The 12,848-nt window shown below is 36.2% G+C and overlaps 1 protein-coding gene across 4 annotated transcripts in view; it reads right to left on the reverse strand.

The window, feature by feature from the left end:
- Positions 1-12,848, reverse strand: part of supt3h (SPT3 homolog, SAGA and STAGA complex component) — a 146,658-nt gene that overhangs the window by 34,019 nt on the left and 99,791 nt on the right. For all 4 annotated transcript variants that reach the window (XR_007184866.1, XM_048190388.1, XM_048190389.1 and 1 more), the window contains 3 exons: positions 11,245-11,331; positions 9,959-10,052; positions 5,344-5,480 (listed from right to left, as the gene is read on the reverse strand). Coding sequence is in view for 3 of the 4 variants with exons in the window: in XM_048190388.1 (XP_048046345.1) it covers positions 5,344-5,480; positions 9,959-10,052; positions 11,245-11,331 (318 nt within the window). In the remaining variant the exon portion in view is untranslated. The remainder of the gene's footprint in view (positions 1-5,343; positions 5,481-9,958; positions 10,053-11,244; positions 11,332-12,848) is intronic.

Here is a 12,848-nt window from a genome sequence, read left to right on the forward strand (position 1 = left end):
CCGGCGTGATGAATACGATCCTCAACTGGATGGAACTGAAATAAATACTTTGATTGTTGCAATCCTATCAGACTTATGATAGCAACCTGATTGTAACAAAGCACTGTTCGCCAGAGGAGAACTGGCCCCCCGACTAAGTCTGGTTTCTCCCAAGGTTTTTTTTTTTCTCCATTTTAACACCTATTTGCCACTTGTTTGCCACCTGATGTCACCTGATGGAGTTTGGGTTCCTTGCCGCTGTCGCCTTTGGCTTGCTTAGTTGGGGACACTTGACATTTGATATTCAATAGTATTCTTGACATTTATTCAACAGTGCTTCTGATCTGCCTGCATTGACACTATTATGTAAGCTGCTGTGCAGCCAAATTATGTACCAGTTATCAATGTAAAGCTGCTTTGACACAATCTGCATTGTAAAAAGCGCTATATAAATAAAGGTGACTTGACTTGACTTGACCCGTCTTTATTTTATGAGCAGGTGCCACTCCAGGAATTGGCAGTTTGGATTGTTTGTCCGCCATAAGCAAAGCTGCGGCACAGCGGTAATCTTGAATTTGAACGGCTGTACGCGCTGGCGCTGTGCATGAGAGGGGTGTGATCAGCGCACACAAGCTTGATTGACACTGCTAAGACACTCCTCCTGGCTCTGATTGGTCGTTTCTTACCGGGAGCGGTGTATTTCTGCAAATGGCAATAGGACCACTGAGAGGAGCCAGAGGAGCTTGATTTTTTTCTCAGATTATCTGTCTCATATTCTACTGTCAGGACATAATGACAGGTTTAACAAATATGTAAAAAATACATTTTTACAAAAGTTACCTACTGCAGCTTTAAATAATACATTTATAGAACACAATATAATATAAATTTATAAAATTATTGAATACACTACCTTTCAAAAGTTTTGGTCACATTTTATATTAGGTGTGCTTAACTACTATGTATTTGCATAAAAAAATAAGTACAATGTATTTACTGTGTTGATGTTGTTTTGCAAAACACTTTTGCTGTGGGATATGAGTAAGGTTAGGGACAGGTTATGTGGTACAGTTGGGTTTAACGGTGGGTTAAGGGGTAGGGGAAGGGTCAAAAGAGTAATTATATATGTAATTACAGAGGTTAATTACAGCTGGGGTGTGATGAGATGAGATTTTTACACAATATTTTTAAGAAATCCTCAATAACGAAAAACATGACTAGAAAAATAGCCTTCAGGTGCTGACTATTTAACTAATTATCATGTAATGAATGTCATTTCAGTTCTAACTTTCTTAGTATGAATTATCATATGCAGTAAAACACAACAATACTCAAGCACTGTAAAAGGGTTTTCCCACAAACTGACTGAACTGGCTTCTCTCCTGTATGATTTCAGACCTTAGAACTATGCATGATTTATGAGCTTCTACAACTTTTGACCTCCTAACTGAACTCCTTTCCACAAATTGATCATAGAAATAAAAGCAGTATAAATAAAAATGAATAACACAGTTTTCTCTTAGTCTTATTAAGGGCAAACAATAAGTGCAACCATTATCAAAGTACTCTCTCAATATTCAAAGTGCAAATAGAGACCAATTTTTTTCTTCGAGCATGATACAAAGCTAAAAGATGGTTACAAGTACACAACTCAAATAGCTTTCATATTGGGAGATATTTGCATGCATCAGGGAGCCGCTTTCAAAATGCAGGGTACTGAAATCGCGAATGCACGCTCGCATTTTACTTTCGCTTTCGATTTCACAATCACGCATACTCTGTGAATAGGGAGTGGTGGTGCTGAGCGTGCATTCTATAAGATTAGACATTTGTCAGACACTTAGGCTCTGTTGTGCAACAAATTCTCCGCCATAATCTTGTTAGTCATCTCGTCACTTACTCTCATCACGTGATCGGTGAACTCTGATTCCTGATGCATTACGAATGTCTCTTGTGTTGGATGAGCTGGATAGAATTGAAGCGATCAACCATTATTCAACCTAATTAAATGGTTTGTAAAAGTAGTGGTGGCATATTCTACCCTAATTTCACCCTCACAAGGCAATATCGTGAGACAACTTTTCAGCATCATTACTCCAGTCTTCAGTGTCACATGATCCTTCAAAAATCATTCTAATATGATAATTTGATGCTCAAGAAACATTTCTAATTATTATCAATAAATTATCTTATTATTACCAGTGAAAACAATTGTGCTGCTAGAAATGTGATGCATTTAGTTTAGGATCCTTTAAAGAATAAAAAAATAACAGATAGAAGCATCAATATGAATTTTAAATTGTTTGTAACATTATAAATGTCTTTACCCCCCCCAATTCAGTTCAATATCTGTGTGTAAACTTTATCAATTATGAAATGAGTCATCTATAAAGCACCTCTGCAGAAAAGAGTGATGTCATCATCCAGCTCAGGTCAGTTCTCAACCAATCGTGTCAGTACAGTCAAATAAATAATATTGCTAAATATCAAGTGTCCCCAAGTAAGCAAGCCAGAGGCGACAGTATTTCTGTTAAGAAGTGCATCAATTTTTGGTCAAGATCAGGAACTGACAAACTAACGTAATTTTAATGACAAAATAAACAACAAAACGAAAGTAAATGCATGCCCTCATGGAAGACTGCTGCATAAACTAAAACAAAACACCAACATAAAATCCCAGGCCCTGCTTGCCACAATATACAATTAAAAACTGAACATGAGCTCTAGAATTTAAAAAACTTTAGAATTATGAAAAAGTTATGTTCGCAAAAATGTAAGAACAATTTAACATTCTGCACACATCAAATGCAAGTAAACTCGTAACAGACAGACAGACAGATGCTTCTACACTGGCTATTAAAAAATTGGTCGGCCACTAGCTAGCTACTAGCAAAGAAATAAAAGTCAAAAATAAATTTGAGTTAAAAAACAAAACAAAAAAAAAACAAAAAAACACCCCGCACCCGAAAATACATAATCACCCCATAAGGTCTATATGCACCAGGTAAGGCGAGCAGATGGAAGAGCACAGGAAAACCAGACATGTGCTCTTAGCCACTAAAAGAGCTAGTTAAAGAAGACAAGGGGGTGGCTGCGGGGCGAACAGGGCACTAGATAAAGCAGCACAGTGAAGTGTGGTTAAACCATAAAGCTCCTCTCTCGAGGACTTCATGAGTGGGGCAAAGTGGGAGGCCCAGAAGGATATGGTTCCTTATTCCCAAAAGGTTGTCCTGATAGCTAAAACATACCCATTAAAACACTCAGTAGGAACAAAGTTTTGGGGGAAACCGCAGGCTTTCTTGGCCACATCCAGAACAGACTGGTGCTTGGTTTTAATTGAGACGGGACGTATAAAGTCTCATGGTAATACCCCCTTGTCCACGGTTCTTGCTTCAGACCTTTAATTACATCTTTCAGCTGTGGCCATTTATTTCACTTGGCACAGTGAGAACAAAAGGATGTTATAAAGACTCCTGTGCTTATGCCACAAGAGTTCACGTTCATATCACAGAGATTAAAAACATTTAATGATGCATCAATGTCTGATTTGTACTGATAAAGAATCGCTTCACCTCATCATTTTCCCTCATTGGACCGAAAACACTCCTGTTGATTTCATAATGACGTTTGCCATGTCAAATCTACACCCCATTTCCATTGTTTGATTCACTCGCAGCTTATTTGACATCACAATGGAAACTCAAATGAGATTTTAAGACTAGTGGAGGGGATGAAACCCAGTCGGACCTACTGACAGGAGTTGGAGCCTCGGCTTCTTGTTTTTTAGGGAACACGAGTACTGAAACCACATTTTTCAGTGTCGTCTCAAAAGCAGGTGCTCCTGTGGTTCACAACTACATTTAATGTGTTTAAATACCTTGTTTAAGTCAAACTTCTGTTCCAAAATGACTACCAACTGTCAATGACTACTTCTTACACACAATAATAAAAAACAAGGTAACCCTTTTGATGGTTCACTTTAGACATTCTACTAACGACTTATAGAAGTCTAAATATCAAAGCATGTACATATATCTTCTGTAGAAGTCTCAGGACCTTAAAATGTTTGTCCAATCATTGCATTCGGTGCCAGTTCCGTTTTTTCCATAAGTAGAATAGGGAAGGGTAGGACATACAGCATAAGCTTTTTGAGAATACGGAAAGCGGAAGCACGTCCTTTAAACTACGCCAGAGCGCGTACACACCTCACGCACCGGATGGCGTGCACAAGGCAGTTGGACATAGTGGTGTATTAGAGGTAAAAAATTATATAAATACTGTTCGGTTTCTCGCACAAACCGATCGTTTCATGTCTTAGGACATCAATGTGTCGTCACGAGCCGCAGGGTTTAATTTGGATTTGTCTGTACGTGTTTTGTTTTTTTTACCCTTATAGATGAAGTTCCCATTGACATGCATTATACGGCTGACAGACGGCAACGGTTGGAGTTAAAAATCATAATTTGTGTTCTACTGAAGAAACAAAGTCACCTACATCTTGGATGTCCTGGGGGTAAGCAGATAAACATCAAAGTTTCATTTTTGGGTGAACTATCCCTTTAACAAAAAAAATGTCTGGTCTCTCACCCTTTACCAACAAATGATCGATAAAAAAATTGACATCACTAGAGATCAGCAATTTCTTTTTTTGTAAAGCCTACCGAAGTTGATGAAAAGTTTAAAATAATAATTAACAAGGTTCTGATATCCTTAACTATTCACAAAAAAATTTATATATAATACATATAATTAGGTTTTAGATAGAGAAACAAAATGTGCATTAAAATACCAATTCCAATTCCAATAGCTGTTTGTAAGTACCTTTTAGGAAAACAACAACAACTAAAATACAGGAAGTAATAGCAATGAGTGTCTTTACATGCACTGTCTTGATCATATATTTGATCATAGTCTGATTAATGATCTGACCGCGTGTAAGGTAAAATATTACTTCTGCCATGTCTCCAGTCAACATTTTGGACTAAGCATGAGAATGTTTAGGTTTTGACGTCACTATCAGAGAAAAATCGGTTAATTTCAAAATCGTGTGAATTCTTGCATTCCCACTTTATTGATTTGCATGTAAAACTTATTTATTTGTATAATAAACTGATTTTTGAGAGTTATCATATTGTTGTGCATGTAAACACTTGAACTGCAGGTGGTTCGTGAAAACGACACAGGCCTTATTTAGTTTGGCCAGTCTTTATCACGAAAGAATGAACTGCTATCCCTCTTTCTGTGACCGCAGGGTAATCCCCTTGAATTTCTGTGCCGTCCACCCTCACTGGCATGCTGAGCTCTGGGTGTTCAGGCTGAAGCAGATTTCTGGGAGTTGTCGGTGGCTTTTTGCCTCCTACTCACCTCCAGCCGTTCCTGCTTGACTTCATCCACCTCCTCTTCCTCCACCAAAGACAAGAATTCCCCCGTCTGGTCGATGGAGCCCAGGAAGTCCTGCGCCAGACGCTGCCTCTTGTTGGCACTGCTGCTGCTGTATTTGTCTGTAAGAGGACAGAAAGAGGCAGATTTGCTGACTCTCCATCCAGCACACATCTGCAGGCCAGCTGGGGTTGTTTACACCTGACTCAAGATGCAGCGGCCCACTTGCCTCTAGTGCTTTGTGTTCTTTACCTGAGTCATCTCGGCTCAGAAGCATGGCAGGCCTCTGAAAGCCAAATCTATATATCTTAAAAATATAGGTAAATGTGAAATCTGCTATAGAACAAAAATATGAACTGTTTGAATAAGAAAAAAATAAGTGCACATAATATCAGCAGTGGGTTGCTGTTTAGTCGCTCAGAGTTCCAATTAATGGATTTAAATTATGCGTTGGGTATTATACAAAAAAAAAGGGAAAAGGGAAGGTTAGTGCTCTTAAAAGTTTATTCTTTGCCATAATCTATGACAATCTCATTCAGATTTTTTGCAAAACAAATTTGATATATATATATATATATATATATATATATATATATATATATATATATATATATATATATATATATATATATATATATATATATATATATAATAAAAAATTATAACTAAATAAATACATAAATTTTAAAAAGTATAATATTATATTTGTTGGAGTGGAAAAACAACATCAAGTGTCCATCAAATATTTTTCCTCCTTCACTAGTGTTTAAAAATATCCCATGATGCACCTAATGAAGTTGATAAAGTTGGCTGATGAATGCCCAGAGCAGAGATGAAATCTAGAAGCTCAAAGAAAAACCTCGAATATAAATGATTTTTCATTTGCGTCACATGTTTTGTTCACTATGTACATAATTCCCACAGCAGCATAATTTCAAGCTCTACCACAGCAAATGACTTTCACTTTTTCCAGCATGTTCATGCGGTTCAGCGTCAGTGGGCATTACAGGCCTAAAGCTCCAGGGTGGGAAAATGAAAAAAGAAGGAAAATGTTAATTAAATGAAAGGAAATACACTGATTAAACACTCTTCTGTGAAGTAACGTCTGGTTGTGAATGACAGAAATAGCCCCAGAAAATGTTTAATCAAGGTTAATGAATTTATGACACCTAAATAACAGCTTGTTTTATGGGCTTCAAGTTCGCTGGTCCTGGCACGGCACAACCTTGAACAGACTGTAATTGTGGAGTTCCTCTGTAAACGGGGCAATTCAATCAAATGGTAAAAAAAGTCACTTTGTATAAACTCGCTTTTAAATGATACAAATATATTGACGCACATAATTAGTAGTGCATTTCTGGCTTTAAAGAATCCTTAATTTGACATTTGATACAATAAACTAAATAAACACTAATAAAACATATTTGATCTAGTGGATTCATCCTTCAAAATTAAGAAGTACAAGTACAAAATGGAATTTTAAATGTGCCTGTAACAGGGTGATCAAGCAGATCAAAAGATTAAAAACTGTGCTAGGGTTGCATGATTTATCGTGATTAAACCGCACGCGATTTGACAAAGGCAGCGTTTATTTTATGCACAGCTTGTCAGAGCTGTATGGCTCTGTGGTCAGTGGTAAATGCATCTCCATCTGAAAGCCAGAGGGTGCTCTTGGGCAGAAACTCCAAATATGAAGAAGATAACACGTGTGTCATTCCAGGAAATCCCTATGGGCATCATACTATCATCCTAGTTGAATCAGAAGATTGAAATGCTTTGATTGATTAAACATGGCTAATAAACACACGACTGCCTTATCCTGTGTAAGAAGCCACATCATCTCACAAAAGGATGCTCAACTGTCGTTATGAAGTGAAACTCGAAACTCGCAATGTTTTCAGATGGATTAGCATTTGGAGCCATAGTTAAAAAAACAAAACAAAAAACAAAACGCAACTTTAAAGCGTTTAAGCGATAACTGCGTTTAAGTTCAATGTTATTTTTTGTATTGTGTGATAAATTGTGCTAATACTATGCATTTTTTTTCTTGACTTACCTAACAAAGCATCTGTTTACAGAACAATATGTCTAAATACGACCAACCACTCAACCAACAACGCTTGCAATTTACTCCAGTAACTACTTGTATTTCCAAGTGAAAAAGGATGTTCAACCAGAAAAAACGGGCAAGATCTGTTTTTATACTGATAATTGAACATATAGGTGTAAAGTGTTCAACTGGACAATAATAATGAGGAAATGTTGCATTAAAATCTAACTAAATAAATACTAGTAACTTAATTTAACTGAGCTTCTGTTTACAGAACAATAATGTCAATGGGCCCTACCATACACCCGGCGCAATGCGACATCAGGCGCAACACAAGTGTTTTTGGCTAGTTTCATCCCAGCGCAGTTATTTTCACGTCCAGCACCACATTGTTTAAAATAGCAAATGCACTCATGCCCACCTGTGCGCCTATGGGCCTGCTGGTCTGAAAACGAGGTGTGTTCAGGTGCATTGTTGGCGTGTTGCTATTTTGAGGCAATTGAAAAATGACTGCACAACTGACCAAACAAAAACCTGGTCTAAAGTCAATGGCACAGTATTTATTTATTTTGTGTTATTTAAAGAGCGTGTTAGTATGCACCTATAGGCGGGTGCACAGCGCAGATACACTCTGCTTGTTACATGCACAGGGACGCGCAGCAGCACACAAACATGCCAAATATTAAAAATAAAAGGATTACAATGTCATTGCATGTATCAGAATTACCTATTTGCAGTAATGATGAATGAAATTGGCTAATAATTTGACCAATCGTGGCAATACACACATGTATTTAAAGTGACTTGTCAGGTTGAGGGTGTCTATATTCTGACATGTAAATAGCAATCCGCCATGGTGCAAGAGCAACTGGCTTTTAAAGGGACTGGGAAAATGACACTCTGATTGGTTTATTGCACATTACACCCACAACACACTCATTACTCATTAAGAGACTAGGTACAACCCTTTGGGAAAATTTTTTCTGCCATTAAACTAGCAAAAGTGGATTCGGACACAACCTAAGAGCACCTGCGCCATGATCTTCAGACCATGTGCATAAATCGTTAAAATAAGGCCCTAAAAGTTTAAACACGACCCACCGCTCAAGCAACAGAGCTTGCAACCCAATTTATTTCCGTAACTATGCGTATTTCCGAGTGAAACAGGATATTCAATGGAGAAAAAAAAAAAAAAAAATGTGAGAATAAAAATTTTATACACTGAGAACTGAACACATGGTAAAAAGTGTTTTATTTTCCTCTATATGGAAAATAAAAGGGAAATCATTTTAGATTTTAACATGCACCGATGAATTGCTCACAATAAGACCATGTAGAAATACGTAGTAAGGATTTCACAATGACAATCTCATGCTACACTGTATCTCACCCCAAATCTGCTGATCAACCTAAAAAAGACAATAGCGGAATATAACAGAAGTTCCTCATTTGCAGTTTAGTTTTGTTTTAAGGGTCACTTCAAGAACATTGTATGGAAAGATATCAATACCCCACTGCTCTACATTGCCCTCTTTTGCAACCCTCCGAACACACCACACCAGAGAAAAACCACCTCCTAACACAGGCAGGCTCCCACCGCAGGCCCCCGAGGACAGAGAGGCTGTTCTCTCCTCACACTGAAACAATTCCTCTTATATTTTATATTGCATACAATAATGCAGATAATAGTCAAGGAACAATAATCTCCCAATTGAAGGCGTCACGGATAGGGTCACAAACTTTCAGAACCAAAACAACACGCAGAAGAGCCACAAATTAAAAAGAGAAAGCTATGGAAAAGCATCTGCGTTCAGACACTGAGACTCCGGACTGTGCAATCGGAACGCTGCATTTCAATGTTCTCTCTCAAGTTACACTCTAGATGAGGAGCAAGAGTCCTAATGATACTCCGCATGACATTACACGGGAAGGCCGCTGCTTCTGCGGATGGTTTTCCTCCCTTGTCCTCATTTTTTGGTGATATTGATGAGGGCGGCGGAGTGCTGTTCAAAGCAGATTGATGCCAAAGCTTCTGTCTGCAGTTTAGTTAATGACTCTTGCTGATTGACTGTGGCGTACAAAATTACCCTGCTCGACTCTGCTCATTATGCACGGCTTTGTCATTTAAGGCAATGGCTAAATGTTAAATGCTGTTGATGGGGGGAAAATGTTTTGAATATCTTAAGGAGAAAATCATTCATAAAGGAAAACATGGTAAGCTGCAATATATATGAAAGTACAGTATGTTAAATTGGGTTGGGAATCACAAAAAGGTTCTCGTTCAGAAACGGTTCCATTTTTAATCATTTTTGGAAGCAAACCATTTTCATAATGTTTGGATCCATTAACGGTTCTAAAAGATTTGAATTCTTTCAGAATGGCATAATACAATATGACAGTGATCAGAGTGCATCTTACTTTCTCTCAGCAATACACGTGATTAAACATTAAAAAAAATGCATGATTCATTGTTTGTCGTCATCAAAAAGCCAGGTTTAAGATGCATGAAAGAAATTCCGGATATATCAGAAAATACTACACATATCATACCTGAATCCAGCAGGTCCTCATCGTCAATGGTTTTTAGGACTTTGGATTTGTAGTCTCTGAACTGCATGTACTTGATGAGCCGCCGTAATTTTTTCTTATAGAGTAAAAAACAAACACAAAAAACAGACTTAGCGTTTAAACTAAAACAATCTCCATCTATCTAACAAAGTTCTTTTTTCTCCATAACATTCAAGAAATGTAATTCTTTCTAGCTGTATGATACATTCATAATTTTGCTGGCAATATTGAATTAATCTGCATTATGAATATCGTAATATTGCAAAAATGAATAAACCTCAGTAGAAAAAAATATATTTAATAGTGGTAAGTTTGATTCATTTCTGTAAAGCAGTTCAGATTGCCCATTTCAATGAATCATATTAAAATGAATTTGCATCATCATTCAATTAAGTTCATCATGTACATTTTATTTAAATGAAAATATTTATATATAAAAATATTCAGTGAAAAACCTTTATTTGATTGACTGATATATTTATACATCTTTGTGTTTTAGTTTTTTGCATTAAACTAATTCACTGAAATCTATAGAAGCTTGTTTCCGCCACTAAATTAAATAAAAAAAAAACAAAAAAACATTTTATCTCACAATTCTAACTTTTTATCTCAGAATAATGAGATATAAACTCATAATTGCGTCTTAAAAGTCAGAATTGCGAGTTTTGTCTTTTTTTTTCTCGGGATTACGAGATTTTAATTTGCAATTGCGAATTATAAAGTCAGAATTGCAAGATATAAAGTCACAATTCTGACTTTTTTTTCCCTCAGAACTGATATAACTCACAATTGCGTGATATAAAGTCAGAATTGCGTGTTATAAAATCAGAAGTGCGTTATACAGTCAGAATTGCAAGATATAAACTACAATTCTGACTTTATAACTTGCAATTCTGACTTTATATTATGCAATTCTGACTTTATAACTCACAATTGTGAGTTTATGTCACAATTCTGAGAAAAAAGTCACAATTGTAAGATAAAAAAGGTAATTGTGACTTTTTATTTTTATTTCAAGGCAGAAAGAGCTTCCATCGAAATCACATACTAGACAGGGTTAGAAAGATTATTAAAAGTTATGAAAGATCAAAAATATCAAGATAATGTTTTATTATACCACCCAGCCTTGATTTTTGCTTTCAACCTGTGATTGAAAAGCAACAGAACTACAAAAGCAATAAAACTTTTCAATAACCAAACCAGTAGTCCATAAATATGAAGGGTAATGAATTATGTTGCGGTAATGTCTCATATTTGTCTGCTTTTACCTTGTCTTTCCTCATTAGAAAGATGATATCCTCTGGTGAAATGACCCTGGCCCCTCTCAGGAGGGCCACTTCAGCGGCCTGATGGAGCTGAGGGAGGAAAGAAAGGCAATTCAATCAGCAAAGAAAATGGGAGTATGCAACAATCAGCGCTTGGTAACATCTACCAAAAGATGTTTTTAAAATCAGCACATTTGACGCACTGCATGTGCAGTCTACAGACCTTGAGGAAACTGATAAAAAAAAAAAAAAAGTTTCATTTTGAGAGCAGGGCTTGAGTCACTTATGGCTTGATATGAGCTTCAGGTCTTGTGCAATAACGTATAAATTTGCTATTTCTGCTCTCTGCACTCAAATGTGTCAGAAAATGTCCTTGTCTACAATGTAAACAGAGAGAAATGCATCAAAACAGCAGATAAAAATGAGCAGGCCACAGCAAAATACCACGTGATGGTGGTCTGGATATGGAAACAAGACAAACAGCCTAGAAGCAGGATTACTTACTTATAGCAGCGTTTCTAACATTTGTTTTATGTGTACTGGTTTAATGTAAAGATTAAAAAGACATAATCATCTCAAACCTTTTATCAGCCAGTGCATGAGAGGTTTACAGAGGAATGTCTAAATCACATGCGACTAAATCTTTAAGCTTGAGGAGGACAAAAAACCTGTACTGAAATATGTCTGGTGAAGTGCTATAATTTCACTTTGTTGCCAAAAGAGGAAAAACAGCTCATTCATCATGGTGGAAATGATAGCTGTTCTTATGTAAATCAACATATCCCATGAACGCTCTAGAATTATGGCAAATCTCATGGAAGGACTGTAGTGTTAACATACTTATATTTTTAAACCCATGCTTACAAAAAGGATAAAAAAAAAAATTAAAAAAAAGGAAGATTGAGTTTAACAAAACTATTCTTTGTAAAACTGCTTTGGAACCATATGTGAAAGGTGCTATAAAAATATACTGAAGTGAACTTAATTAAAACACAGCTAATGATCTGTGATGTATATACCAACAAACACATAAAAAGAGCAAGATTTGATTACTTGTACACCTGGTTTCCTTAGTTAAAAAGTTGATTTCATGTTGAGGACGCACTCATAGTATAAATGAGAACAAAATACACTACAGTCTGAAAAATGTAAAGCAAATTCCTATGGAAGCTTTTTTTTCCACCACTGAAAACAAAGTTTTTTTTTTTTTTTTTTTTTCCGCAATTGTGACTTATTTTCTCAGAATTGTGTGATATATTCTCACAATTCTGACTTTTTTTTTTCTCAAAAATGAAATAAACTTGCAATTGCATGTTATAAAGTCAGAATTGCGTAAATAAGAAAATGTGAGAAAAGAAAATTGAGAAAAGTCAGAATTGCGAGATATAAACTCACAATTTCAAGAAAAAAGTCAGACCTGCGAGTTTATATCTTGCAATTCTGACTTTATAAAAAAAAAAAAAAGTTGTGAGAAAATTGAGCGATAAAAAGTCGCAACTATCTTTTACATTTTTTTTTTTTTTTTTTTTTTTGTGGCAGAAACAAGCATCCAGAAATACCTTCAAGTAATAATCAAAACAATTATTACTGAAAGCAATGAAACAACT

Source organism: Megalobrama amblycephala, linkage group LG5 (genome assembly GCF_018812025.1).
Source record: "Megalobrama amblycephala isolate DHTTF-2021 linkage group LG5, ASM1881202v1, whole genome shotgun sequence".
Lineage (NCBI taxonomy): Eukaryota > Metazoa > Chordata > Actinopteri > Cypriniformes > Xenocyprididae > Megalobrama > Megalobrama amblycephala.